Raw genomic sequence first — 27198 nt, 5'->3', positions numbered from 1 at the left:
CTATCTTGACTTCATGCATTACGTAGTGACGTTGGAAGTGCAAAAAAAGTCAAACACCCTTTATGAAAAAGGTAAAACTACGATGTCAGACAATTTTAAAGAGTTTTTCACCCTACCCTAGCTTTTTGAACTGAAGTACACAGATGAGGAACTTACCAAGCATGACCTTTCCAACATGATTATGTAATATGTCGAGGACAGACACGCGTCGAAGAGCTAGTGCAAGACGAGCATTTGTGGTTAAAAAGTATATACATTTGTAATTTTGTTTTAGAAATGTTTGTGAGTCTTTTGAAACTGCATTTAAACTGCAATTTGGACCTACAACTTTTAGGTTCTCATTGAAGTCCACTAAATGGAGAAAACTCCTGAAATGTTTTCCTGAAAAACCCTAATTTCTTTTTGACTGAAGAAAGAAAGACATAAACATCTTGGATGACATTGGGTGAGTAAATTATCAGGAAATTTTTATTCTGGAAGTGAACTAATCATTTAAACTTTACACCTTTTTAAAAATATAGTTAGCATATGTCTATTTATGAGTGCAGTGCCCACATCTCAAAACCTAAACAACAATATGATGAAAGCAACCTAGTCCCTGCCATACTTAATATATTAGATAAAAAGAATGTTGCTTTTTTTTTTTAAAGGTAAACCAGAAGAACAAAAGGAAGCAGAGCTCAGACACAAAGAGATAGCAGCTTGTGCTGGCGGCTCCAATGATTTCCTCATGCTGCTCTGTGTGTTCGAGAAGTGCAGAACGAGGTAAACCATAAACACTGACCGAATGCCTAAACAAATACAGAACTCTACGGAAATCATGTGAAACTCTAATATTAATTTTTACTTTGGTTCTTCTAATAGTGACAATCCATCTGCCTGGTGCAAAGAGCACTGGATCCACTGGCGAGCAGTAAAGTCAGCTTTCAGTGTTGAGACTCAGCTGAGGGAGATTCTGCTTCGCCTAAAGCAGGTACTTCAGAGTTTACAACAGTATTTGCTTTTACTATTATTATATACAGTGGTGTGAAAAAGTGTTGGCCCCCTTCCTGATTTTTTTTTTTACATGTGTCACACTTTAATGTTTCAGATCATCAAACAAACACACCATGCAGTTTTTGAATGAAGTTTTTTTTATTATGAAGGGAAAACAAAATCCAAGCCCACATGGCCCTGTGTGAAAAAGTGTTTGCCCCCTAAACTGAACCGGTTGGGCCACCCTTAGCAGCAACAACTGCAATCAAGCGTTTGTGATAATTTGAGTCTGTTACAACGCTGTGCAGGAATTTTGACCCACTCATCTTGGCAGAATTGTTGATATTAAGCCACATTGGAGGGTTTTCAAGCATGAACCGCATTTTTAAGGTCATGCCACAGCATCTCAGGTCAGGACTTTGACTAGGCCACTCCAAAGTCTTCATTTTATTTTACTTAAGCCATTCAGAGGTGGATTTGCTGGTGTGTTTTGGATCATTGTCCAGCTGCAGAACCCAAGTTCACTTCAGCTTGAGGTCACAAACAGATGGCCGGACATTTTCCTTCAAGATTTTTTGGTAGACAGCAGAATTCATGGTTTCATTTATCACAGCAAGTCTTCCAGGTCCAGAAGCAGCAAAACAGCCCCAGACCATCACACTACCACCACCATATTTTACTGTTGATACGATGTTCTTTTTCTGAAATGCTGTTACTTTTACGCCAAATGTAATGGGACACACACCTTCCAAAAAGTTCAACTTTTGTCTTGTCAGTCCACAGAGTATTTTCCCAAAAGTCTTGGGGATCATCAAGATGTGTTCTGGCAAAACTGAGACGAGCCTTTATGTTCTTTTTGCTCAGCAGCAGTTTTCGTCTTGGAACTCTGCCATGCAGGCCGTTTTTGCCCAGTCTCTTTCTTATGGTGGAGTCATGAACACTGACCTTAACTGAGCCAAAAGAGGCCTGCAGTTCTTTAGATGTTGTTGTGGGGTCTTTTGTGACCTCTTTTTGAGTCATCGCTGCGCTCTTGGGGTAATTTTGGTCGGCCGGCCACTTCTGGGAAGGTTCACCACTGTTCTATGTTTTCGTCATTTGTGGATAATGGCTCTCACTGTGTCCCAAAGCTTTAGAAAAGCTTTGGGACAAGCTTTTGGAAAGTCCCAAAGCTTTAGAAATGGCTTTATAACCTTTTCCAGACTGATAGATCTCAATTACTTTCTTTCTCATTTGTGACCCTGGACCACAAAACCAGTCATAAGGTTAAATTTGACAAAACTGAGATTTATACATCATATGAAAGCTCAATAAATAAGCTTTCTATTGATGTATGGTTTGTTAGGATAGGACAATATTTGGCTGAGATACATCTATTTGAAATCAGAAATCTGAGGATGCAAAAAAATCAAAAAGACTGAGAAAATCACCTTTAAAGTTGTCCAAATTAGGTTCTTAACAATGCATATTACAAATCAAAAATTACATTTTGATATGTTTACAGTAGGAATTTTACAAAAAATCTTCATGGAACATGAACTTTACTTAATTTCTTAATGATTTTTGGCATAAAAGAAAAATCAATAATTTTGACCCATACAATGTATTTTTGGCTATTGCTACAAATATACCCCAGCGACTTAAGACTGGTTTTGTGGTCCAGGGTCACATTTGTTCCTGAATTTCTTTGGATCTCAACATGATGTGTAGCTTTTGAGGGTCTTTTGGTCTACTTTACTTTGTCAGACAGGTCCTATTTAAGTATTTTTTTGATTGCAAACAGGTGTGGCAGTAATCAGGCCTGGGTGTGGCTAGAGAAACTGAACTCAGGTGTGATAAACCACAGTTATGTTTTAACAGGAAGGGGGAGGGGGCAAACACTTTTTCACAAAAAAAAAATCATTAAGGGAAAATCATTAAAGTTTTTCACACCACTGTAAATTCTTACAACTTGTTCTTGACCGTTTATGTAGCAGAAAGACTTTCCACATGAGACGTTTGAGGGCAGTCGGAGTGAACTGCTGCGGCAGTGCCTTTGCCTGGGTTATTTCACCAATGTAGCAAGGAGGTGAGTGCCAAAATGTCATTTTATTACATAAGGTATATTTATTAAAGCCAGTATTAAAGCTGTTCTGTTTTCCTCAGATCTATCGGGAAATCTTTCTGCACCATGGACGGACATGGATCCAGTGTTATCATTCATCCTTCATCATGTGTAAGAGATTAAAGCCACCCAGAAATGACATTTTTGTAATTATTTACTCACATTCATGTCATTTCTAGGCCTGTTTTAATTTTTGTATTTAATTTTTTATTCAGCTCTTTGGTCAAGAATTGCAGCTGGATTGGATCATCTTCCATGACGTGTTGGTCACCTCACGGGTTTATGTGAGAACAGTTTGTCCCATCCGTTACGAGTGGGTGAAGGACCTGTTGCCCAAGCTGCATGAAATCGACGTCTATGAGCTGAGTAGTGTTGCAAGGGAAGAAGTAACTGATAAAGAGATGGCCCAGTGGGAGAGGAAAGAGGCAGCAAAAAGACAAGCAGGTGCGTTTGAAGAGGCTGAGCATTTTGATGTAGTCTAATTGTGTCGTTTTTGTGACACTTTTTTGTGTTTAAACAGAAGCCACAGAGGATGCAGCAAAGAAGCTGGAAAAGCGAAACGACGAAAGCTCAATCACAGAGGCTCGTGCTCGCTACTTAGAGCGAAAACAGCATCGCCTACAAAGAAAGGGCACATGAGAGGATCAAATATTCACCACAGATTCACGTTATTATCTCAGATTTCAGAACATAATCCCTGTTTTACTGCCACAACACTCTGGTCCCTGTGGATTTTGAATATGGCTCTGGAGTTACATCATGTAATTTACACATTTTATATCTTTTATGTAAATAAATGTTGTTTTTTTACTTTTTGATATTGAGTATTTTTTTATTACATCTTTAAAGTGTAGTTAAAGCAGGACTGCAGATATACAAACTATTAACAGAATTGGTGCAAACTGCTGTCCCACAATGAAAAAAACATTTAAAAAGCACTGAAGAATTCAAATCTTAGATGTTTACTAAGATCCTACTATTCTCTATTGAAACCCTATTTTTGCATTTTATTGCATTGTTGTTTTTTAAAAATATCTTCTTTTCTTATAAGTTTTAAATTAAAAAAAATATATATATTTTTTTTGTAGATCATGAAACTTTGTCAAAAAATGTTTTAGTCCTTTGACTGAGACTAATTTTAACTACACCCCTACAGTTATGATCAGAAAATAATATTCCTGTGTCCCTCTATTTTATAACTACAAGGTGTGAGTAGAGTAGTAGTAGGTTCCAACGTTTTAAGGTAAATGTGTTCAAAAGTCTGAAAATCTTTGTATAACGTCACTACCGAACACTTTTTTTTCTGCAGTTAAGCACACTTTTCTGGAAGTTATTCCATAACATTTAGGTTTTATATGTGTACCACTGTTCAGAACTGTTCTAGCTAACCATGTGCTGATTAGCATCTTTGAGCTAGGTTCAAAAGTATCTAAAATTGCCACTATCGAAACAATCACGACCAAAACATGTCGTCATTGTTTCTGTGGTGACAAAAGGGAACTCATAATACTTTAATTGCAGAAAATAAACAAAATGTTAGTACAGTTGTGCAATTTTTGTGGATTTTGCTATGTGTATACATTACTGTCACTACTGAAAATGTGCAGTCATGACCGAAACATGGGATGTTTTGTCAGAAATAAAGTATATTGAATACAACTAAGATTTTATGATAGTTTTTGGTTCAGTGTATATTTAAAGTAATGAATCCTTAACTTTGAAATCAATATGATCAACTTTATGCCTTTTACAAAGAAAGGCTGGATTCAAAATACAATAAATCTCATAAATCACACTTGAACTATTGTTAAATTGTAATTTTATTCATTTACCTCTGAAAATGTTTTAATAAAAATATATTTAGAGGGTAGATATAAACAAAATCCTAATAGGTCAATATAACCCTTCTTATTTAATTATATATTACTGTGTTTCGGTAGTGACAAATTTGGGGAGAGGACAAATATTCCAAAACTGCACAATTACTAGAAATGTGTACCTTGGATATTATACGATTTGCATACATACAAAATCTGTGAAAAAAAGACTGTTTTGTAGAATGGCCTATATAGAGAGTTTGCACTTACGTCAGTTTGGTCAGTTACCTGGATGTGTGGCCATATTGGCAATACCCAGATGTAAACAACAGCATTGATGGTTAATGTACTACTGAATACATTCTGCTAAATTATCTAAACCACAGAAAAACCATGTGAGAGCTTCTAAATCATATAGAGCAGGGATAAGTAAGCAGGAGAGGGTGCAATATTATGACAAACTAAAGTTAATGGGAGGTTAATTTACATACAAGCAGTATTAATTAAGATATTGGCCTAATATTTCACCTATCTGACCGGAAACGATAAGAACAAACACAAATGTTGTCAAGGTTCTTGCCCTGGAAATCCTGGTTCAGTTTTACCAGCCACAAACGCCTGTTTATCAGACCGTTTTTTGCACTCTTCTCCTTGATTTGTTATAACTCCGTAGTACTCCAAATGTTTTTCCCAGTCCGACCGATTAGTACAGGCCAAAACATGACAATAATTGGCCATTTTCAGCAGAAATAATCAGCAAAACATGCAAGTTATGTTCGGTTCAGTGGCATTGTTTACATTCAGTGTCACCAATATGGCCGATTGATAAAGCGTTGTGGAAACACTCTATACATTTTCTAGCTAACTATAGATAAATGTATTTTTTCAAATATGTCTGATAAGTTGCATATGGCACTGTTTTGTCCGCCCTTTGGGCCAGAAAGGGACGAACTGGAGGTGAAAAATAAGCTGAAATAATTTCTTCACTTTAATTTTTTCTTGTGCACTGGTTTACTAAACTGAATGGCCAGTCAGACTGGTCTCTCTTACTGATGGGCTCAGTTGCTGATTCAACATGCTCATTTGGCCAAAAAGCCACAGATGGGGTCCAACTAGAGCCAAGGGTGCGGACCACACCGCAAAAACTGGGCCGACAGGCTTTCAACACTGGCCTGACACTGGCCAACCATTCGTTTTGGTGTGTCACAGTCCTAAGAAACACTTTGTTTATGACCCATGTTTAAAATTTGAGTAAAATTAACTGAGGAACTCCTCTTTGCAACTATAAGACAATATGTGACCCTGGACCACAAAACCAGTCTTACGCAGCATGCGTATATCTGTAGCAATAGCCAAGAATACATTGTATGGGTTAAAATGATCAATTTTTCTTTATGCCAAAAAGCAAAAAAAGTAAACCGTTGAGTGAAGTGGTCATAGCAGTGCCGTATCATGAATACGACACAGCTGCTGACCAATCAGAATTGAGGAATGGAACTAACCGTTTTATAATATTAAGTAAAGACCATGTTCCATGAAGATATTTTGTAAACTTCCTACCATAAATATATCATAACTTAATTTTTGATTAGTAATACGTATTGCTAAGAACTTCATTTAAACAACTTTAAAAGTGATTTTCTCAACATTATTGCACCTTTAGATTCCAGATTTTCAAATAGTTGTATCCTAACAAACTATACATCAATGGAGTGCTTATTTAAATGTTAATTATGACTGATTTTGTTGTCCAGGGTCACATGTATTGACTAATTCATTCACTGATGAGATGTTCAGCTCAGGTTCTTAGTGCTGTTCTCTTGTTCACACTCAAAAAAGACTCAAAAAACATCGAAGAATTAATCATTTTATCTCGTTCTGCAAAATTATCTAACCTTTATTCACATAATTTAAAATGGACTGAGTTAAAATGTTCCTTCACAGCCCGCATTTAAATTTTAAACCGACTCAGTGAACGACTCAGGATTCATTCAAAAACAACGATTTGTTCGCGAACGAGCCACCAGCAGAGCTCAGCCGGAACTGACGTACATAGAATATGAAGAACTGAATGATGTGGCAAAAATGAAACGAATTATTTAATGCTGACTAGACTACTCACACCGGCGCTTATAAATCAAATCTAAAATATTAACCCTCTAAACGTTCACACACACCCAACCAGAGCTTGGCGCGTCGCCTGCTTGACTGACAAAATCGCTGAAATCGCGAATGTCCTTCCGCCGCAAAGTCCGCGTTGCTGCTTCCGGATTGTCAGTCTGAGCTGTTTCCGCCGCCATTGCGGGTCTGAGCGAGTCCCATCCGTGCAGAGAGGGGAGAAAAAACATCAACCATCTGGCGGATTGGCTTGACACGACGAAAACACGACACTTGCATTCTCTGTCTAATAAAGCCAACACTCCTGCATTTGAGCTGTTTTGAATCGGGGGTGTCCGCGGAGAGGAGGTCGTCGCTCGCTAAAGCTAGGCAGAAATTTTGCGAGGAGTCCGGCCGGGAGGATTGAGAACAGAAAGCCCAAACCATGGCTCAAATCCTGCCTATCCGCTTTCAGGAGCACCTGCAGGTGTGTTTTTACTACGGCTAAACCGTATTAAACTCGTTTGCAGTGTTAATAATCAATGGCTGTGGTGTAACAGAGGTGACAGTGGTCGTTAGCTTTAGCGCTAGCTCAATGAATGACCTCCCATCCATTTCAATGGCTGTGTATCAGAAACTCGGCAGCATCTTTGAACGTTCGAATTGAATGCGTTTGTGATTCTAAAAACTGCTGGATGTTCGAATATACCGCCGTTCAGATAGAAAATACTAGATGTTCGAATCGAACGAGCTTATGATGATGATAAATAATATGCAGACTGGGTAGGCAGGTCACTTGGTTTTTGGACACAGCCTATGCAGGTGGATGCAGTGATCGGGGAAAGGATTAAACCAGCTTTATCAAGCTGCATTCATGATGTGATTGATTTTCCCGCGAATGTGTCGATTGATTAAAACGTGACTCGGATAGTCCACGTTTACCAATTTAAAAAGCGAATTCATTGCTGATTTAAAGGGGTCGTTAAACTGAAAATTTAAAAATATAATTGTATACTCACTAATATGTAAACTAATATGTCACCCTGGACCACAAAACCAAAGAATTTAGATTTATATATCATCTGAAAGCTAAATAAATAGATAAATAAATAAAGCTTTCCATTTATGTATGGTCTGTTATGATATGATAATATTTGAAAATCTGCAATCTGAGAGTGCAAAAAAAAAGCTAAATATGAAAAACAAACCTCTAAAGTTGTCCAGAAAGAAGAAAAACTACAAAATATCTTCATGGAACATTATGGAAAATTACTGAAAATCCTAATGTTTTTTGGCATAAAAGAAAAATCGATAGTTATGACCCATACAGTGTATTTTTGGATTTTGCTACAAATATACTCGTGCGACTTAAGACTGGTTTTGTGGTTCAGGCCAGGGTCACATATAAAAAAGTTTTTTGGCAACAAGGTGTAAAATTATGCGTAAAATACATGGGTGTGTATTCACAAAGATTCTGTTTGCTTGGATGTGTGTTAGATACAGAACATGTCAGTGTTTTCTTAAGGAAAAATCTCTCTTCTAAACTGTACATGAATCCAAATTCGATTGCTAGATATAAAAGTCGGAATCAGATCTTATTTAAAATGTAGTTTATTTATTTCAACTTATTAGTGATATACTTGCTTTACACCAGTTGTTATTTTTGAACATATTAAATGAGACTAACAGGTCAAGTAAAAATGTAATCACCATGTTATATGTTGCATATATTTAGCAGATTGCTCCTCTAAAGTTATTTTTTCTACCTAAAGAACAAGTAAAGGCTTTTCCGAGGTAAATGTTATTTGACATTTATTTACAAGCTGTTTTATTGACACCTTTTTACGGTTGAAACACTGATTAAGTGATTTCATGAGACTTTTGGTACTGTTTCTTTCAAAATACCTATGTTTATTTCATGCTATAACTAGTAGTAAAGAGGAATCAATTCACTGAGCGTTGCGCATTAAAAAGCATCAAAAGTACACATATTACTTAAAATTTATGATAAAGTGGTTGGAATTTGAAAGCTGAGACTTTTTCATATGTGACCCTGGACCAATTTTTCTTTTATGCCAAAAATCATTAGGATATTAGGTGAAGATCATGTTCCATGAAGATATTTGGTAAATTTCCTACCATAAATATATCCAAACGTAATTTTTGATTTGTAATGTGCATTGCTAAGAACTAATTTGGACATCTTTAAAAGGCGATTTTCCTCAGTATTTAGAATTTTTGCATCTTTAGATTCTAAATTTTTAAATGGTTGTATCTCAGCCAAATATTGTCCAATCCTAACAAACCGTACATCAATGAAAAGCTTATTCAGCTTTCAGATTATATATATAAATCAAAATTTTAGAAAATTGACTGGTTTTGTGGTCCAGGGTCACATCAAATGAAAACAGCATACACTTAAAATTGATTTTGGAATTTAAGAATCAATATTGGTAATCAAAATAAAGATTAAAATCACTGACAAAAATTTCAACCCAGCTCTAGTGAAAAAAGACACAATGAAAGTCTGTGCTGACTGACTGGACATTTTTAGTGAACATTCAGTGTAGTCTATATATTTATAGATGTTTTTTATCAACACTGATGTGTGTGTATGTAAGTATATATATTTGACTTTAATTCATGGATATTTGTGACCCTGGACCACAAAACCAGTCTTAAGTCGCTGGGGTACATTTGTAGCAATAGCCAAAAATACATTGCATGGGTCAAAATTATTGATTTTTCTTTTATGCCAAAAATCATTAGGAAATTAAGTAAAGATCATGTTCCATGAAGATTTTTTGTAAAATTCCTACTGTAAACATATCAAAATGTAGATTTTGATTAGTAATATACATTGTTAAGAACTTAATTTGGACAACTTTAAAGGTGATTTTCTCAGTATTTTGATTTTTTTGCACCCTCAGATTCCAGATTTTCAAATAGATGTATCTCGGCCAAATATTGTCCTATCCTAACAAACCATACATCAATAGAAAGCTTGTTTATTGAACTTTCATATGATATATACATCTCAGTTTTGTCAAATTTAACCTTATGACTGGTTTTGTGGTCCGGGGGTCACATTTGTGGTTCTTAAATTCCTACTGGAGCGTTAATGTAATGAACTGGCTTGACTTGAGTCATTACAGTGTACTGTGTCATTGCGCAGGTGCATCACAGTGGGGGAGAACGATGGTCTTGTGAGATTGTGCCCATACATCCCTATTTTTATCACCAACATTGAAATGGACTTGCAGCAGACATATTTATGACCTCTAGGCAGTGTATTAAAAAATAAAGCCTATATTTTGATGCCAAAAAGAAGTCCTGTATCTATCAATGGTAAATAATGACTCTCCACTTCTTACAGCTCCAAAACCTGGGCATAAACCCAGCAAACATCGGGTTCAGCACCCTCACGATGGAGTCAGATAAGTTCATCTGCATCCGGGAGAAGGTGGGCGAACAGGCCCAGGTGGTGATCATCGACATGAGCGATCCAAATACGCCCATCCGCAGGCCCATCTCTGCAGACAGTGCCATCATGAACCCAGCCAGCAAAGTCATTGCTCTAAAAGGTAAGCCACATTAGGGGGGTAAATACATTTGAAAAGTGGGAGGCATGGATTTATTTAAATGTAATGATAACTTGGGATGAATGTAGAAATTTCCATGAGGTTGTGTGTTCCTGCAACCCCCTCCCACCCCCTCAATACATACAGTATATAACATGACTACAGTATCTTTTTGGCTTAATCGAGACAGGTTAGTGTAATGGTGTAATAGTTTTTTGTGATGTCAAATGACAGAATTGTTTTTAAATACCTTCCATAATTCCAATTACGTTCATAGTCCCAGCCATCTCTGTCTCGTTACGTATTAAAGCTTCTTGCTGTAATTATTTGGTTAAGAATAGCTTTAAAAATGCTCATTGGAAATGTCTTGCCGTCATAAATGCTTTGTCTGTTCTTGCTTGTTTTTGTTCTTTTTTTATTTTTTGTTTCTTACTGCTTTCTTATGTTTGCAGACGGTGAGTTCAATTTCATCTATCCTGAGTTGTGGGATTTTGAATTGTGAAATGTGGGGTCAATCTGAATGCTTTTGTTGAATGATAGGTTAGCCATGTAAGGAGGGGGTTGGGATCGTGTAACATGCATGTAACATGGCAACAGCCTGTTTTTTTTATGTTTAGTGTAAAATGAATTACATTTTGTTGTTGGTAGTTGAAACAACAATATTCAGCTGTTGATTTATTATTTCTTTCTTTGTTTTGGCACTTGGCAGATTACTGTTAATGCAATGCAAAGGTGTAATATGTCTGTTAGATTTGCTAGGCAGCTTTCTAGATATATTTCACTCTTCAAGTCGGCGGTAGGAGTCAATTATGACCTTGAAAATAGTGAAATAAACACTGAATATTTTTGCATATTCGGATATTGTAATAATTTTGGAAATCTTGAGTATTCAAAAGTTTGGGGTTGGTAAGACTATTATAATTTTTTTCTTTTTTAAAGAAAGAAATTAACACTTTAATTTAGCAAGAATGTATTACATTGACTTAAAGTCACAGTTAAGATGTTTATAATGGGTCAAAGATGTTTTACAAAATTTACAACTGTGATTTTTTTAATATAATTTTTCAAAAAATATTTGTATCTGTACATTTAAAAGCATGTTTTAAATAATTAATAAATAATATATATTTTTTTTTAAAGAAAGACATTATCACATCAACAAGGATGCATTAAATTGACTAAAAGTGACGGTGAAGACATTTTATAATTGTACAAAATATTTCTAATTCAAATAAATGCTTTTTTTTTACTTTCTATTCATCAAAGAAATCTTTGCTTATTTAAGCAGTAGTTTTTAACATTGATAATAAACCTACCAGGATTTAAGAATTATTATTGACACGTGATTCTGAAGACTGGAGTAATGATGCTGAAAATTCAGCTTTGCTTCAGAAAAATACATTTAAAATGTATTCAAATAGAAAACAGCTATTTTAAATTGCAATAATAATATCACCACAGTTTTACTGTTTTTACTGTGTTTTGATCAAATAAATGCAGCCTTGGTGAGCACAAGAAACTTTAAAAACATTTTAAAAAATCACTGACCCCAAATTTTGAGTGCATTCATTATTTTTTATATAATATATGCATTTCTTAGTAATATTCAGAATTCTAAAGTGTTTTCCCCCTCATTACGTAATTACTTAACAAAGCCTGATGTTAATTTTTTATTTTGTTCTCAAAAAATAAAACACTAACAGTGGTTCATAGAAATCAAATCAAAAATACAGTGACCCCAAAAATATTTGGACACTTAAAAAGTCTGAATGCCATCGAATTAGATTAATAATATCAAATCAAGTGCAAACAATTCATACTTGAGTCATACTCAAATCTAATTAGATTGTTAGTGACTATTTAAAGCCTACTCTCCAAAGTTTCGACTGACATTCAACAATGAGAAAGTGTCCAAATACCTTTTGTCCTACTTTTATTTAATTTTGATTGAAAAGTGTGCTTCTGCTAACTTTCTTTAAAGTAAATGCTGCTTTTTTATGTTTATTGCAGTGATATACATTTTAAATGTGGCTTTAAGTGTCCTAATGTATTTTGGGGCCACTGTATTTTGATAAATGATACATTTTTGCAGATTCAAACACGTTTTAAACGTTTTAACAAATTGTATTCCCACATACTTGAGGTAGGTGATGATTCATGTGATAACTTTTTTTTTTTTTTTTTTACATTAAACAATCTGACATCTAATTAATAATTAATTAGCTTACTAGATTTAGAATGTAACTAAAACTTGTCCACTAAATCAAAACTCGGCTTGGTGTTTGTAAATGTTTGCAGTGTTTGTCCTATAGCTGTTCCTTTTGCATTGTAACTGCCTTGTCATGTTGTCCATATCTTTGTCGTTACTTTACACGTACGATTTAACATACACATCATGTTGTTAGCATTACGCTTGATGTCTGTATGTTAACTCATTTAAATCACCATTCATAGACTTAAGCGAAAAATCGTCGCCGTTTTGTTCAAATGACCTCTGCTCATGAATTTCAGCGGCAAAAACCCTTCAGATTTTCAACATCGAAATGAAGAGCAAGATGAAGGCCCACACCATGACCGAGGACGTTACATTTTGGAAGTGGATCTCTCTCAATACCGTAGCACTTGTGACAGACAACGCGGTCTATCACTGGAGTATGGAAGGAGACTCACAGCCCATCAAAGTCTTTGACCGGCATTCCAGTTTAGCAGGCTGTCAAATTATTAACTACCGCACTGACGCCAAACAGAAATGGCTGCTTCTGATTGGAATTTCTGCACAGGTACATTTGCAGTGTTTAATGCACTGCTTTAACATTTGCTTTTTCCTTTCTCATTAGCACCGCATGCCACAGTAGTTGTCGTTTTCCTGCTGAAATGTCTTTTTTTAAAACCTTTTCCTGTCAGCAAAACCGTGTTGTGGGCGCAATGCAACTTTACTCAGTGGACAGAAAGGTGTCGCAGCCGATCGAAGGCCATGCTGCTGGATTCGCTCAGTTTAAAATGGAGGGAAATGCTGAGGAATCCACACTTTTCTGCTTTGCTGTTCGGGGACAAGCTGGAGGAAAGGTCTGGTTATTCTTTTGAAATGAACGTCCTTGTGGAAATAAATGGTAATTGTGTATTTTGTGTCTTAACGATTGTATATTTAATGTTTTTTGCCCAATGTAGTTGCACATTATTGAGGTTGGAACACCTCCGTCGGGTAATCAACCCTTTCCAAAGAAAGCAGTCGACGTGTTTTTCCCTCCAGAGGCCCAGAATGATTTTCCGGTTGCCATGCAGGTATTTATAGTATCGAATATTTAATGAATATTATTACAATTTGGCTGTTGTCTGTTGGGACGTTAGGTTTAACCACAAAATTTCCATGGTTTTGGAACAGGAAAACTTCCCTAAAAAAAAATGTTGTAAATAATATATATAAATATATAATATATAAATTAATATATAAATAGATAATAAAATAATTATAGAACAGACTTCTGTGTCTGTTTTTTTTTTAACAAATGTTTTAAATATATATATATATATATATATATATATAATATATAAATATCATATATAATACAATTTAATATATAAATGTGTAAGAAGATAAAATAATTATAGAACAGAGTGTATCTATTTTTAAACAGTATATATATATATATATATATATATATATATATATATATATACACACATATCATTAAAAATATCTAAAAATGTAATACATTTATAATTATAAATATTTTTACATTTTTTAAATAATATAAATGTAAATTAATATATAATTAATTAATATATAAATGGATAATAAAATTATTATAGAATAGACTTGTTTTTTAACATGTTTGAAATAGTATATAAATATATGATACAAATTAATATATAAGTAGATAAAATAATTATACAAAAATTGTGTGTATGTGTATATATATATATATATATATATATATATATATATAATATTAAAAATAGCTAAAATATAATTATAAATGTAAAATATTAAAATAAATACATAATATGTAAATAATGTATAGAGAAGATAATTATAGAATAAAAACATTTAAATATAAAAAATATAAAAATAAATGTGTATATATAAATATTTTTTATAATATGTCTGTTATTTAAAACCAAATTTTAAGTTGTTTTAAATATGTATAAATATATAAATAAATAATATAAATAGATAAAATAATTCTAGAATAAAAATACACAAAATATCTAGGGCTGCAACTAACGATTTTTAATAATCGATTAATCTGTCGATTATTTTTTCGATTAATCGATGAATCGGATAAATAAATAAAAACAAGGGATTTACAACCCTTTATTCAAAAACAGAACTAAAATCTTTAGAAAGTGCACGAACATGTTGCTCCTTGAACTGTTATAATAATAATAATAAAATAAAAATGGACTAACACAAAAAACATACACATGTATGCTTTACATCTGCCAAATATATAGACTAAATAAACTAAAATTACTATCCGTCAAGACAGCGGCTTGCTGTGGTGTACATGCTGCATTTCCCATCAAGAAGCCTCTCAAATTAAATTCCTCAGTGCGCATTAAAAAAGTCATGTGACTTTGCACGCTGGAACGGGATAACTTGACTAACTTTCTGCTACATTCATTCTGCCATGGCGGTGTTTAGTGTCCTGCCATCAGCAGCGACCAGCTGGAAGAGTTCCGCATTCAAATGCACGCAAAACTGGCCTCAAAGCCCCAGCAAAAGTAATTACCATGAATGTGTCAAGGCAAAAATTAAGAAAATATTCGAATTACTTATTAATAAACTAGTATTTTCTGATTCAGTGTTGCAAAGATGAAATTGACGATCCTGCCATCTGCTCATTAATGCCTAATGCATCTTTATGGATTAGCTAATGAAAGAGTTTTGTTTTCGATTTTAATTATTTCGTTTTATAGTAAAATAATAATTTAAAGCTTTCTATAGATATTGTGTTTGTGAGGCAATTACCTGGGTTTCGGTTAATTATTGTGAAGCGCTCCTGTTTAAACCAAAGATATCAAGCGTATTCTGTTTGTTTTCTTTAAGAGCACATTTTGTTGATACTGTTAGTACACACAAACTAAGGTAGACCCTTTACAGTTCCGGCCCGGGTGGTAAATACTCTTACCTTTATGAGCAAAAAAGAAATTCCACATTGCACTGGCGTCTCCATGTCCTGCAAAGCGCGCTTCTCTCCGCACAAACTTTGGAATTATCTTGATTGAATGATTAAACTAATATTGTGATATGTTTTAAGTTTTTTATATCAATGGATTTTAATTTAAATCGCGATGAATTAAGCAGGCTTTTGATCTGTCTGCCGCTGTTTGCTAGGTATAACTTGAACTTTAACTTGATAACAAAAACTTGAATTTAACAAACAAAAAGTGTTCCAAATATATCTCTAAATTAACTTTATAAACTAAAGGAACGAAAATAAATGTAATCACTTTGCTATTAAAAACAGCAGCTGTGTAATGAGGAAGAGAAAGAGAAAAAAAGACAGTCGGACTGGAAATTCAGTCGGGCAAAAATTGATGAGCTGTCGGACATTTTTACAAGGAATGTTTGTTTAATAGCCTATTTAATACTCTTAGGCTACTTTCTTAATTAAATATATTATTTCTTTGATTTATTTTAGCGTTTTTAGGCTGCTTGTTCGCTGACTGAAGTGTAGGCCATATATAAAAAAACAACGTGCCACCATCACAGCCCTATTCAAAACTGAGACGATTTCACCTCAGCAGAGCTCCTCTTTCTCCTTACGGTTGTGGTATGTTTTCGACACATTATACAGACAGACAGTGTTACAAAAACTATAGAAGTAGTTTTCTCCATCTCCACTATCCAACGACCCGTACAGCAGCTGTTTTGCGATCGAGCATTGGCTGCTGTGAAAGTACGCTAGCCAAAGTAGGCTTAAATATCAAACATATTTGATATAAATCGGGGCAGCATATATATATAATGTAGAAACGGTGCTTTATGCTCAAATGTTCCAGTTTTGCGCATAAGTTAAATTCGCATTTTTGGATGGAAACACAGCTTATGAGGTGCCGAACTCTGCTGGCATCAGTGCGGGAGAGAGACCGAATGTGTCCACTCCGCTCTGCGCTCAATTTTTAAAAAAAAAAATATATATATAATAACAACCAAATGTCTCTGCGTCGCGCGACACAACGAATCGATTATGAAATTCGTTGCCAACGCTTTTAGTAATCGATTTTTATCGATTCGTTGTTGCAGCCCTAAAAATATCTAGTGTATATATATATATATATATATATATGTATTTTATATATGTAAATTATTAAAAAATATATTTTTTTTTAAAAACATATCATTTATATGTCTTTTATTATTTAACTAATTTTCACTAAGTTACAAGACTCACGTATCTCCTCGTCTTTTTCTAGATAAGCTCCAAGCATGACGTTGTCTTTCTCATCACCAAATACGGCTACATCCACCTGTATGACCTTGAGATGGGCACCTGCATCTACATGAACAGGATCAGCGGAGAGACCATTTTTGTCACGGCTCCTCATGAAGCCACATCTGGCATTATTGGCGTGAACCGAAAGGGACAGGTACAGAGCGCTTTATCTGCTGTTACTGCAAACAGTTAGAAGAAAGTGGTGCATTGGCTTTGTTTTACCTTGTTTGGTCAGCACATTTGATTAGAGCAGCTGAGCTAGTCTCAGACAGACACCAGGGGTTTGTTTCCATATAGTTAGTCTGTGCAAACACGCTCGCTTGTGTTCTGTAATCTACTGTAACAGGATGCCATCAGTTGATGAATTATTTTGGAGCTCAGACCCAAATGTCATTAAATATGCAGAGAGAGCACGGAAATGTGATCCGTGCTCATTGTTACTCTCCCGTTTGTTTTCCCCTCCTCATTAAAAAAAACCTCCCCTATCAAACCACAAAACAGACTAGAGCAGGATGATATATTGAACGTTCATAACGTATTTGTCTTGATTTAGCTAGTAATATAAAATGAAGCAACACTGTGAACTTCGAAATTTGATTTTCGAGGTCTTTCCTTATCTATCTATCGTTCTGTTTATCACCTATTTTATCATACGACCGGTGGTTGAGTCTCAAAGTCTCGAACCGCAAATTGAAAGGATTTTTGTGATGGTGTTTTTGTTGCGGATCTAACAGTTAACAGGCAGCGCTCTAGTCTATCTGTACAGCATGTCGACATGTTAAAAAAAAGTAGTCAGGCTGTACACAGAGGTATAGGCCTACTGTATATTTTTATGTCTGATGGGAAGAACAAGACCGGTAACGTTCTTCAAAGCACAGAAGAATGCAGTGTGTTTTAGTTTTGTCATCTTAATTAAAATAGGCCTACACTAAAAAAAAAAAAAAAATCAACATTTGAAGTGGATCAAAACCTTTCATCAAAGTTGTCCTAAAACCAAAACAATACCCGTTCTTGTCTTAGGACAACTTTCATTAACTTTTTTTTGATCCACTTCAAATGTTGACTACTGTGTGTGTATGTATGTATATGTGCGTGTGTATATATCTATATATATCTATATATCTATATATATCTATATATATATATATATATATATATATACAGTGCTGAGTGTAGGCCTATTTATTTTATTCTGATTTTCTCTGTTCTCATAGCACTGCTGATTCGTGATAATTGGAAGATATTTTCATCCTTTTTTAGTTGTTGCTCTGTATGCTGCTGTTTGCACGTTAGAATTAAACATTTGCTTGTATTTTGTTTTATCACAGACACTTGTGCATTCTATTTTTATTTTAAACTAATTTATTATTCTAATTTTATCAGTTAACGGTTAATGTTCGGATAAGGAGCAGCGGTTGTCGGTCAGGAAAATCCCTAGTTCTGTTCTGTCTGTCGTTCTATCGTTCTCTGTCGTCCTATCATTCTGTCTGTGGTTCTGTCTTGTTCTGTCTGTCGTTCTATTGTTTTGTCTGTCGTGCTGTCATTCTATCGTTCTGTTTGTGGTTCTATTGTTTTATCTGTCATTCTGTCGCTTTGTTGTTCTATCGCTCTGTCGTTCTATGATTCGATTCTGTCTGTCGTTCTATCATTCTGTCTGTCATTCTATTGTTTTGTCTGTGGTTCTATTGTTCCGTCTGTCATTCTGTCATTCTGTCGCTCTGTCTGTTGTTCTATCGCTCTGTTGTTCTATTGCTCTGTCTGTCGTTCTATCATTCTTTCTGTTCTTTTGTTCAGTCTGTTGTTCTGATTCTGTCTGTGGTTCTATTGTTCTGTCTAGGGGTGGCACGGTACATGAAAAACAACCGAACCGTTCGGTTCGCTTGTCTCGGTTCGGTGCGTGTGTGCGTCGCACGGTTCAACAGTTCAATGCATGCGCAATGTAGCCTCGTGAGTGTCCTTTTTGCGCGAACAGTAGACAGTAAAAGTGGAGTGCTGCAGGTTACGTCACGTGTAGAAATGGCAAGTGGGAGAGATAAGGAAGGCTGCCCGGAGTTGGAGGATGCGCCAGCTATGATACGCTGTTCATCCAACTTGGCTGTGCTTTCAATTTTATTAAAGGAAAGGATGAAGCTGATTGGTTGGTTCATGTCACATGGCCTGCGGTGAGCTTGCGGAATTTTGAAAAGTTAAGTTTTTATCTCGATGCGGCACGTACGCGCCTGGGAAAAACGAGCGTGTTGCACCGCGTCGCTTCCATTACGAGCGCGCATACCGTGCGGACGACCTTGAGTGCACAAAAGACGCTTCATGTGAACACCAGTGTGTTGGTAGACATGCAAGTTAATTCTTCAGTTCAATCTTTGTGCTAAAAAGGCACACAAATTCCTGTAGAGATACACATTGTCCTGTATTTGCCAAATAAATGAAAAGCATGTCATCAATGTCTTCTCTATTGCTGTAACAAATCTCCCCTAGCTTTCCTCAGAGATGGTCTCAATAATGTGCTTAAAGTCAAGCCCAATTCAGTTTGTGCATGATTACATGATATAACTTTTTTTTTTTAATAATGTATCCTAAATTGTGGATAATCGAGCTACATTTCATATGCCAAAGTAAACTTTGAGTGTTAAAGATTAAAATGAAAAATAAAAACAAGAACCATACAGAACCGAAAACCGTGACCCTAAAACTGTGATACGAACCGAACCGTGGGTTTTGTGAACCGTGCCACCCCTAGTTCTGTCTGTCGTTCTATCGCTCTGTCATTCTGTCGCTCTGTCTTGTTCTATCGCTCTTTCTGTTCTATTGTTCAGTCTGTCGTTCTATGATTATGTCTGGTTCTATTGTTCTGTCTGTCGTTCTATCATTCTGTCTGTCTTTCTATCGCTCTGTTGTTCTGTCTGTCATTCTATCATTCTGTCTGTCGTTTTATTGTTCTGTCTGTCATTCTATCTGTTGTTCTGTCTATAGTTAGATCTTTCTTTCTATCTATTGCTGTTCTGTCTGTTGTTAGATCTGTCTTTTTATCTATTGTTCTATCAGTCGTTCAATGTATAGCTCTGCCATTCAGTCTGTAGTTCTGTATGCTGTTATATCATTCTGTCTGCCGTTTTATGTCGTTCTATCTTTTTATCTGTCGTCCTGTTCTTCTTTCTATTGTTCGATCTGTCAATCTGTCTGTTATTCTACAATTTTGTCTATCGTTTTATCGTTTTGTCTGTCATTCTAGCGTTCTATCATTCTGTTGTTTGATCTGTTATTCTTTTGTTCTATCGTTTCATCTCTCATTCTCTTGTTTTGTCGTTCTTTCTGCCATTCTCTTGTTTTATCTGTCATTTTTTTTCTGTCGTTCTATTGATTGATCTGTCATTCTCTTGTTCTATCTGTTGTTCTTTCTGCCATTCTATCGTTTGATCTGTCATTCTCTTGTTCTATCTATCTCTATATAATATTTCAGGTTATTGTGAATATAGAAATATTAAGGAGTTTTCATTTTGCGCTAAACAAACCCTAAAAATTCAAAAATGCTGAATATATAAATATAATAAAAAAAATTCCTTTTTTGATGTTTTTGCTGTTTTTTTAATCTATATTACATATAACTTTATTACCTATACGAATCTCAGTCTTTACGTATGCCTGTGGTCCAAAATGCGTTAGGATGCTGTGGGATGAAGGAATCCTTGTAAATAACTGTTGTTGATCCCTCGACACGTACAGTGAGAACAGCGTGTGACACTCAGGTTGAGACGGCCGCTGTAATCCTCTTACCACAGTCTGCGGCATGTTCGCTCAGCTTCAGATGCTGACTGATGACCAACTCTGTCACAGCCCATACTGCAGACTTAAATAAGTACATAATGGGATACGGGCCCATTCATCTATGTATTACCCTGAGGGTCGCTTTAGGTGCTTAGGGGTCCAGATCAGCATCATTTGAGGCCAATCAGTGCATGATTAGGTGCTTATGAAAAGAGATTAGACGGCTTTAGCACTAATTTGGTAATGCAACAGAGATTATGGACTTGTTTTGGCACACAGAGATTTGTTTATGTTAGAAAGGAACACAAACTTCACAACAAGCATTACTGATATTAAAAAGATGTGTAATACACAGAAAGTGAGCTCAGATGTTGCTTATAGAAGTATGTCATTAGAATAATAAAGCCTGACATATTAACATAATAAAGCCTAAAATATTAAACATGGGCAAGTAAACACCTGTGACTTTGAGTTTTGACACTACTAGGAACACCACATTATAATTTTGTCAATTTGTAGTGTGAATTATACTCTCAGTGTCTGCGTTCTTTGTCTGACTCTGTCTTTGTCATTGTTTCCTTTGATTAGGTGCTGTCTGTTTGTGTGGAGGAAGAAAACATCATCCCTTACATCACTAACGTGCTGCAGAACCCTGATCTGGCCCTCAGGATGGCCGTCCGCAACAACTTGGCAGGTGCCGAGGAGCTCTTCGCCCGCAAATTCAACAACCTATTTGCTGGTGGCAACTACTCTGAAGCTGCCAAAGTGGCTGCCAATGCGCCAAAGGTACAGCAGAGTGCATCACACGACCTGACGCCTCGTTAGTCATTGTCAGGCAAATGTTGGGGTTTCTGATTGGCTGCTGGCTTCTTGCAGGGCATCCTGCGCACCCCAGACACCATCCGTCGCTTCCAGAGTGTTCCTGCCCAGCCCGGTCAGACGTCTCCCCTGCTGCAGTACTTTGGGATTCTGCTGGATCAGGGCCAGCTGAACAAGTTTGAGTCATTGGAGCTTTGCAGGCCCGTCCTGCAGCAAGGCCGCAAACAGCTCCTGGAGAAATGGCTGAAGGAAGACAAGGTAGATCCACTTCTGAATAAATATGTAGGAAAAATATTTTTAATAATTAATAATACTATTAAAGTCCCCATTTTTTTTTAGATTTCAGTATGAATATGATAGCCTTGAGGTTATCTATAAGTTAGTGTACTCCAAAACAATGACAACATTCGCATTTGCAAGATATAAGATAACAGCTCTGGCCCAAGCTGTGAAGTTAACTTGATGTGTCTTGCTCTGTCTTCCTGTTTGAAAATTCCTGTTGAAATTTACGTCAACACATAGAATAACGCTTTGTGTTTCAAAGCATTTCAGTGGTCCTTTTAATAATAACAATTAATAAAATTATGGAAAAGTCATGGATATTGCTAATATTATTATTATTATTATGATTTGGAATGAAAACCTGCTGTTTTTGGTTCCTTCAGCTGGAGTGCTCTGAAGAGTTGGGTGATCTGGTGAAGTCTGTGGATCCAACTCTTGCGCTTAGTGTTTATCTGAGGGCCAACGTTCCCAACAAGGTTATCCAGTGTTTTGCCGAGACCGGCCAGTTCCAGAAAATTGTACTGTATGCAAAAAAAGTGAGTTTAAATGTGTTTCCTGGCACTGAATTTTTACATTGGTCTATAAACTGCTTTATTTGTGTGAGAGATTTAATATTTGAGCTCCATCCTCTAATGCGTGGCCATCTGTGTGCAGGTTGGCTACACTCCAGACTGGATCTTCCTGTTGAGGAACGTCATGCGGATCAGTCCAGAACAAGGCCTGCAGTTCTCCCAAATGCTCGTTCAGGATGAGGAACCTCTGGCTGACATCACTCAGGTCTAAGATATCTATATCTTGTATTAATTATATTAGGGCCCTGCGATTTGCACAATGCGGAATCACATAATCCAGTCATAAAAATGTTTTTAAGATTAATCATGCAATATTTATTCTGTTTTAATTTTAATCCTTTTTTTTTAAATAAATTAATATTTTATGCCTTCATTTGATAACCAAAAAAATGTAAATACAAAACAGTATTTCTAAAGGGACTATTGTACTATTGTAAAAATAAATTTTAATAAATTAAGTTATCTAATTATTTGAATGCATAAAACATGCTTAAACACAGTATTTTGTAACTCAGAAGGTTAGAAAAAAAATCAAACATTTCATAGGGCTAAATATTTTGTAAAATCATAAAATGATGTTAAATTGTAGTTTCATGATTTTAATTAATTTTCAAATTCATTTTTTTTCTTTCTGGATTACGATTCAGTTTTTTCCCCCGTTTAATTATTATTGATTGTTATTTCTGTTTTATTTTTCTGGTCTCCTTTTTAAGAGTTAAATTACATTTTTTTTTTAAACAAAAAGCATGCAATTATAATAATTAAACGGGGGAAAAAACTGAATCGTAATCCAGAAAAAAAAATGAATTTGAAAATTAATACAACAGAATTTAGGAGAAAATAAAAAGCATGTCTATTTTATTTTATAACAATTTGTACTGGATGTTACCATTTCTAATGATAAAGTAGGTGAGTTTTTAATAACCAATGAATTTGCTAACATGTTTTGTTTATTCTACAGATTGTGGATGTGTTTATGGAGTATAACCTGATACAGCAGTGCACTTCTTTCCTGTTGGATGCGCTGAAGAACAACCGCCCCACTGAGGGACCTTTGCAGACTCGTCTGTTGGAGATGAACTTGATGCACGCCCCACAGGTGCTTACCGCATGATCAAACACCTCGCTTATTTCCCTATTTAGCAAAATTTGTATCATAACAGTTTTTTTGTTGTTGTCACATTCAGGTGGCAGATGCCATCCTGGGGAACCAGATGTTCACTCACTATGACCGGGCCCATGTGGCACAGCTGTGTGAGAAGGCAGGTCTTCTGCAGAGAGCTCTGGAGCACTACACCGACCTGTATGACATCAAACGGGCCGTGGTCCACACCCACCTGCTCAACCCAGAGGTATGGCCTGAAGTCTGCTTAAACTTTAGCATCTGCTGTTACTGTGTCATTCTTTAGGTTTATTTAAATGGAATGAGACTCTTAAATGTTGATGGTTGTGTCTTGGACATCATTGTATTGAGAGAATATGTACTTCTGCACTCATTGATGGGGTAATGTGTTGTTTTCTGGTTACAGTGGCTTGTAAACTTTTTTGGATCTTTGTCGGTGGAGGACTCTCTCGAGTGTCTGAGAGCCATGCTCTCTGCGAACATCAGGCAGAACCTCCAGATCTGTGTCCAGGTGGCCTCCAAGTATCATGAGCAGCTCTCTACCCAGTCTCTCACAGAGCTCTTCGAGTCCTTCAAGAGCTTTGAGGGTAACAGTGCTGAAACATCTTTCAGTGCACCATTACTGATCGTCTTAAAGTCAGGGCATATAGCTTAAATGAACAGTTCATCTAAAAATGAAAATTCTGTCATCAATTACTCTCCCTCATTTCGCTCCAAACCTGTAAGACCTTCGTTCATCTTCGGAACACAAATTAAGATATTTTTGATGATCCGAGAGCTTTGTAACCCTCCACAGACAGCAACTCAACTGACACGTTCAAGGCCCAGAGAAGTAATAAGGACATTGATAAAATAGTCATGTGACATCAGTGGTTCAACTGGAATGTTGTAAAGCTACAAGAATACTTTTTGTGACTTTATTAACTAGTCGCTGTTGCGATTCCTCGATTCAATTAGATTACTCTATTGTAAAAAATCCTTGACTGAATTTTGCCTGTGTCAAGTAACCGGCAAAATACCGGAAATGGCGCATTATATGGACTAGAATCCATTAAACATATTATTAGGTCAATTCCCAAGGCTGCATATTAAACGCCTTTAAAAATCATTCTATGGGCTAAAATCGATTAAACGCAGCTGCAAAATATATTAAATGCATTTAAAAATCATAATAAAGCATAATGCTATTGTGAATTCACAAACATAACAATATATAATGTACAGTAGTTCTATTGTTTATAATACATGAAGCATTTTAACAGTTTTGATGCTTTATTTGAACAAGTATTATTGCCTCAATGCTATTATAAGTATATTATAAGTCATTTGAAAGGCTATTGTTCCCTTGGGTCTATTTTTATTGCCGTAAGAAAAGGATAATTATCCGATTACTCGATTAATCGTCAGAATAATCGGCCAATTACTCGATTACCAAAGTAATTGTTAGTGACATTGTTAATTTTAACGTTGTCTTTACTACCTTTCTGGGTCTTGAACGTGTCAGTTGCATTGCTGTTTATTCAGGTTCATAAAGCTCTTGGATTTCATCAAAAATATCTTAATTTGTCTTCTGAAGATGAACGAAGGTCTTACGGTTTTAGAACAACATGAGAGTAATTAATGACAAAATTGTTATTTTTGAGCGAACAATCGCTTTTAAATTCATTACCGTTTGAATTGAATCATGGAAATAAGTCAGATCTTATGAGCATATGTGATTGTTTGCCCTGCAGGTCTGTTCTACTTCCTGGGCTCCATTGTGAACTTCAGCCAGGATCCAGAGGTTCACTTCAAATACATCCAGGCTGCCTGCAAAACTGGCCAAATCAAAGAAGTGGAGAGAATCTGCAGAGAGAGCAATTGTTACGATCCTGAGCGTGTGAAGAACTTCCTCAAGGTATGGTCCCTGAATTTGTACAGGCTTTTACCAAGCATCTTGATGAAAGTTCAGTATGTTATTAAGAACAATTTACCTTGTCTTTAACAGGAAGCAAAACTGACCGACCAGCTGCCCCTCATCATTGTGTGTGACCGCTTTGACTTTGTCCACGACCTCGTGCTCTACTTGTACCGCAACAACCTACAGAAGTACATCGAGATCTATGTTCAGAAGGTACTCGAGACGTGATTGCAACAACTCTTGTGATCCTCAAGTGATGTCCTCGGCTCTCTGTGTGGTTAGCAGTGGCTGATTGAGTGATTAACTGGTTTTGTCAGGTGAACCCCAGCCGTTTACCCGTGGTGATTGGAGGGCTGCTGGACGTGGATTGTTCTGAGGATGTCATTAAGAACCTCATTCTGGTGGTCAGAGGCCAGTTCTCCACTGATGAGCTTGTGGCCGAGGTGGAGAAAAGAAACAGGTGCGTGCTGACTGCATCAACTATGGTTTCAATTAACATATTGATGAACATACAGTTGAGGTCAAAAATTTACGTACACCTTAAAATGGATCATACAAAAATTAATGTTATTTTTTATTTAGTACTGACATAAGGTATTTCACACAAAATATGTTTACATATAGTCCACAAGAGAAAATAATAGGTGCATTTATAAAAAGGACCGTTTAAAAGTTTACATATACAGCTGTTTTTTTTTGTTGTTGTTGTTTAGTAATAGTTGTTCATGAGCCCCCTGTTTGTCCTGAACAGTTAAACTGCCCGCTGTTCTTCAGAAAAATCCTTCAGGTCCTGCAAATTTTTTTGGTTTTTCAGCATTTGTGTATTTGAACCTTTTCCAACAATGATCAATGGCAATCTTTTCACACTGAGGACAACTGAGGGACTCATATGTAACTATTACAGAAGGTTCAAACGCTCACTGATGCTTTAGAAGGAAAAATGATGCATTAAGAACCAGGGGTGTAAACTTTTGAACAAAATGAAGATGTGTAAATTTTTCTTATTTTGCCTAAATATCATATTTTGTTCATTTAGTACAGCTACAGAAGATACTTGCTTGTTTCCCAGAAGTCAAAATAAGTAAAATTTACCCTGATCTTCAAATTCAAACATTTTAATGCATCAGTGAGCGTTTGAACCTTCTGTAATAGTTGCATATGAGTCCCTCCGTTGTTCTCAGTGCGAAAAGATCTCCAAATCATTGTCATTGTTGGACAAAAATGCTGAAATTTGTGGGACCTGAGGGATTTTTCTGAAGAACATCAGGCAGTTTAACTGTTTAGGACAAACAAGGGACTCATGAACAACTATCACTAAACCAAAAACTTTTTGAACAGGGTCATTTTTATATATTCAACTATTATTATTTTTTGTGGACTGTATGTAAACATCTTTTATGCGAAATCTTATTCAGGTCAGTATTAAATAAAAATTAACATACGTTTTGTATGATCCCTCTTATTTTGGTAAAACAATAAACATTTAGCAGATTCTGCAAGGTGTTTATAAAGTTTTGCCCTCAACTGTATATAGTGGTCAATGTAATGTGGATAAACGGAGTCATGATGGAATTTTAATTGTGACAAATTAGTAAAATATAAAAACTTGAGTAATGACTGCTGAAAATGTAGCTTTGCTATCACAGGAGATGCTGTGTTCTTTTTAAAACATAAAACACTTTTAAATCTTAGTTTAAATGTATAAGTAACAATTTTGTTAATCTGTCAA

The 27198-nt window shown here is 35.7% G+C and overlaps 2 protein-coding genes across 3 annotated transcripts in view; both read left to right on the top strand.

Annotated features, from left to right (window-relative positions):
• Positions 1 to 3886, top strand: part of dhx40 (DEAH (Asp-Glu-Ala-His) box polypeptide 40) — an 11846-nt gene extending 7960 nt beyond the window's left edge. Inside the window, exons 12-17 of the mRNA XM_073817862.1 lie at positions 651 to 765; positions 865 to 973; positions 2946 to 3040; positions 3118 to 3187; positions 3292 to 3520; positions 3597 to 3886. Of these exons, the coding sequence (XP_073673963.1) occupies positions 651 to 765; positions 865 to 973; positions 2946 to 3040; positions 3118 to 3187; positions 3292 to 3520; positions 3597 to 3715 (737 nt within the window). The 3' untranslated portion in view covers positions 3716 to 3886. The remainder of the gene's footprint in view (positions 1 to 650; positions 766 to 864; positions 974 to 2945; positions 3041 to 3117; positions 3188 to 3291; positions 3521 to 3596) is intronic.
• Positions 3887 to 6975: 3089 nt separating this feature from the next.
• The window catches only part of cltcb (clathrin, heavy chain b (Hc)), a 37870-nt gene continuing 17647 nt past the window's right edge, over positions 6976 to 27198 (top strand). Inside the window, exons 1-16 of one of the 2 annotated variants that reach the window (XM_073818432.1) lie at positions 6976 to 7477; positions 10367 to 10574; positions 13083 to 13351; positions 13476 to 13637; positions 13740 to 13853; positions 16992 to 17165; positions 21362 to 21559; positions 21650 to 21850; positions 22258 to 22410; positions 22529 to 22651; positions 23408 to 23545; positions 23634 to 23798; positions 23976 to 24156; positions 25303 to 25466; positions 25557 to 25682; positions 25787 to 25929. In XM_073818432.1, coding sequence (XP_073674533.1) covers positions 7436 to 7477; positions 10367 to 10574; positions 13083 to 13351; positions 13476 to 13637; positions 13740 to 13853; positions 16992 to 17165; positions 21362 to 21559; positions 21650 to 21850; positions 22258 to 22410; positions 22529 to 22651; positions 23408 to 23545; positions 23634 to 23798; positions 23976 to 24156; positions 25303 to 25466; positions 25557 to 25682; positions 25787 to 25929 — 2561 coding nt within the window. In that variant the 5' untranslated portion in view covers positions 6976 to 7435. The remainder of the gene's footprint in view (positions 7478 to 10366; positions 10575 to 13082; positions 13352 to 13475; positions 13638 to 13739; positions 13854 to 16991; positions 17166 to 21361; positions 21560 to 21649; positions 21851 to 22257; positions 22411 to 22528; positions 22652 to 23407; positions 23546 to 23633; positions 23799 to 23975; positions 24157 to 25302; positions 25467 to 25556; positions 25683 to 25786; positions 25930 to 27198) is intronic. The other variant, XM_073818433.1, reaches the window with a different exon arrangement.

Source organism: Garra rufa, chromosome 14 (genome assembly GCF_049309525.1).
Source record: "Garra rufa chromosome 14, GarRuf1.0, whole genome shotgun sequence".
Classification (NCBI taxonomy): Eukaryota; Metazoa; Chordata; class Actinopteri; order Cypriniformes; family Cyprinidae; genus Garra; species Garra rufa.
Note: the sequence above shows the minus strand (reverse complement) of the source record. Positions and strands in the feature narration are given on the sequence as shown.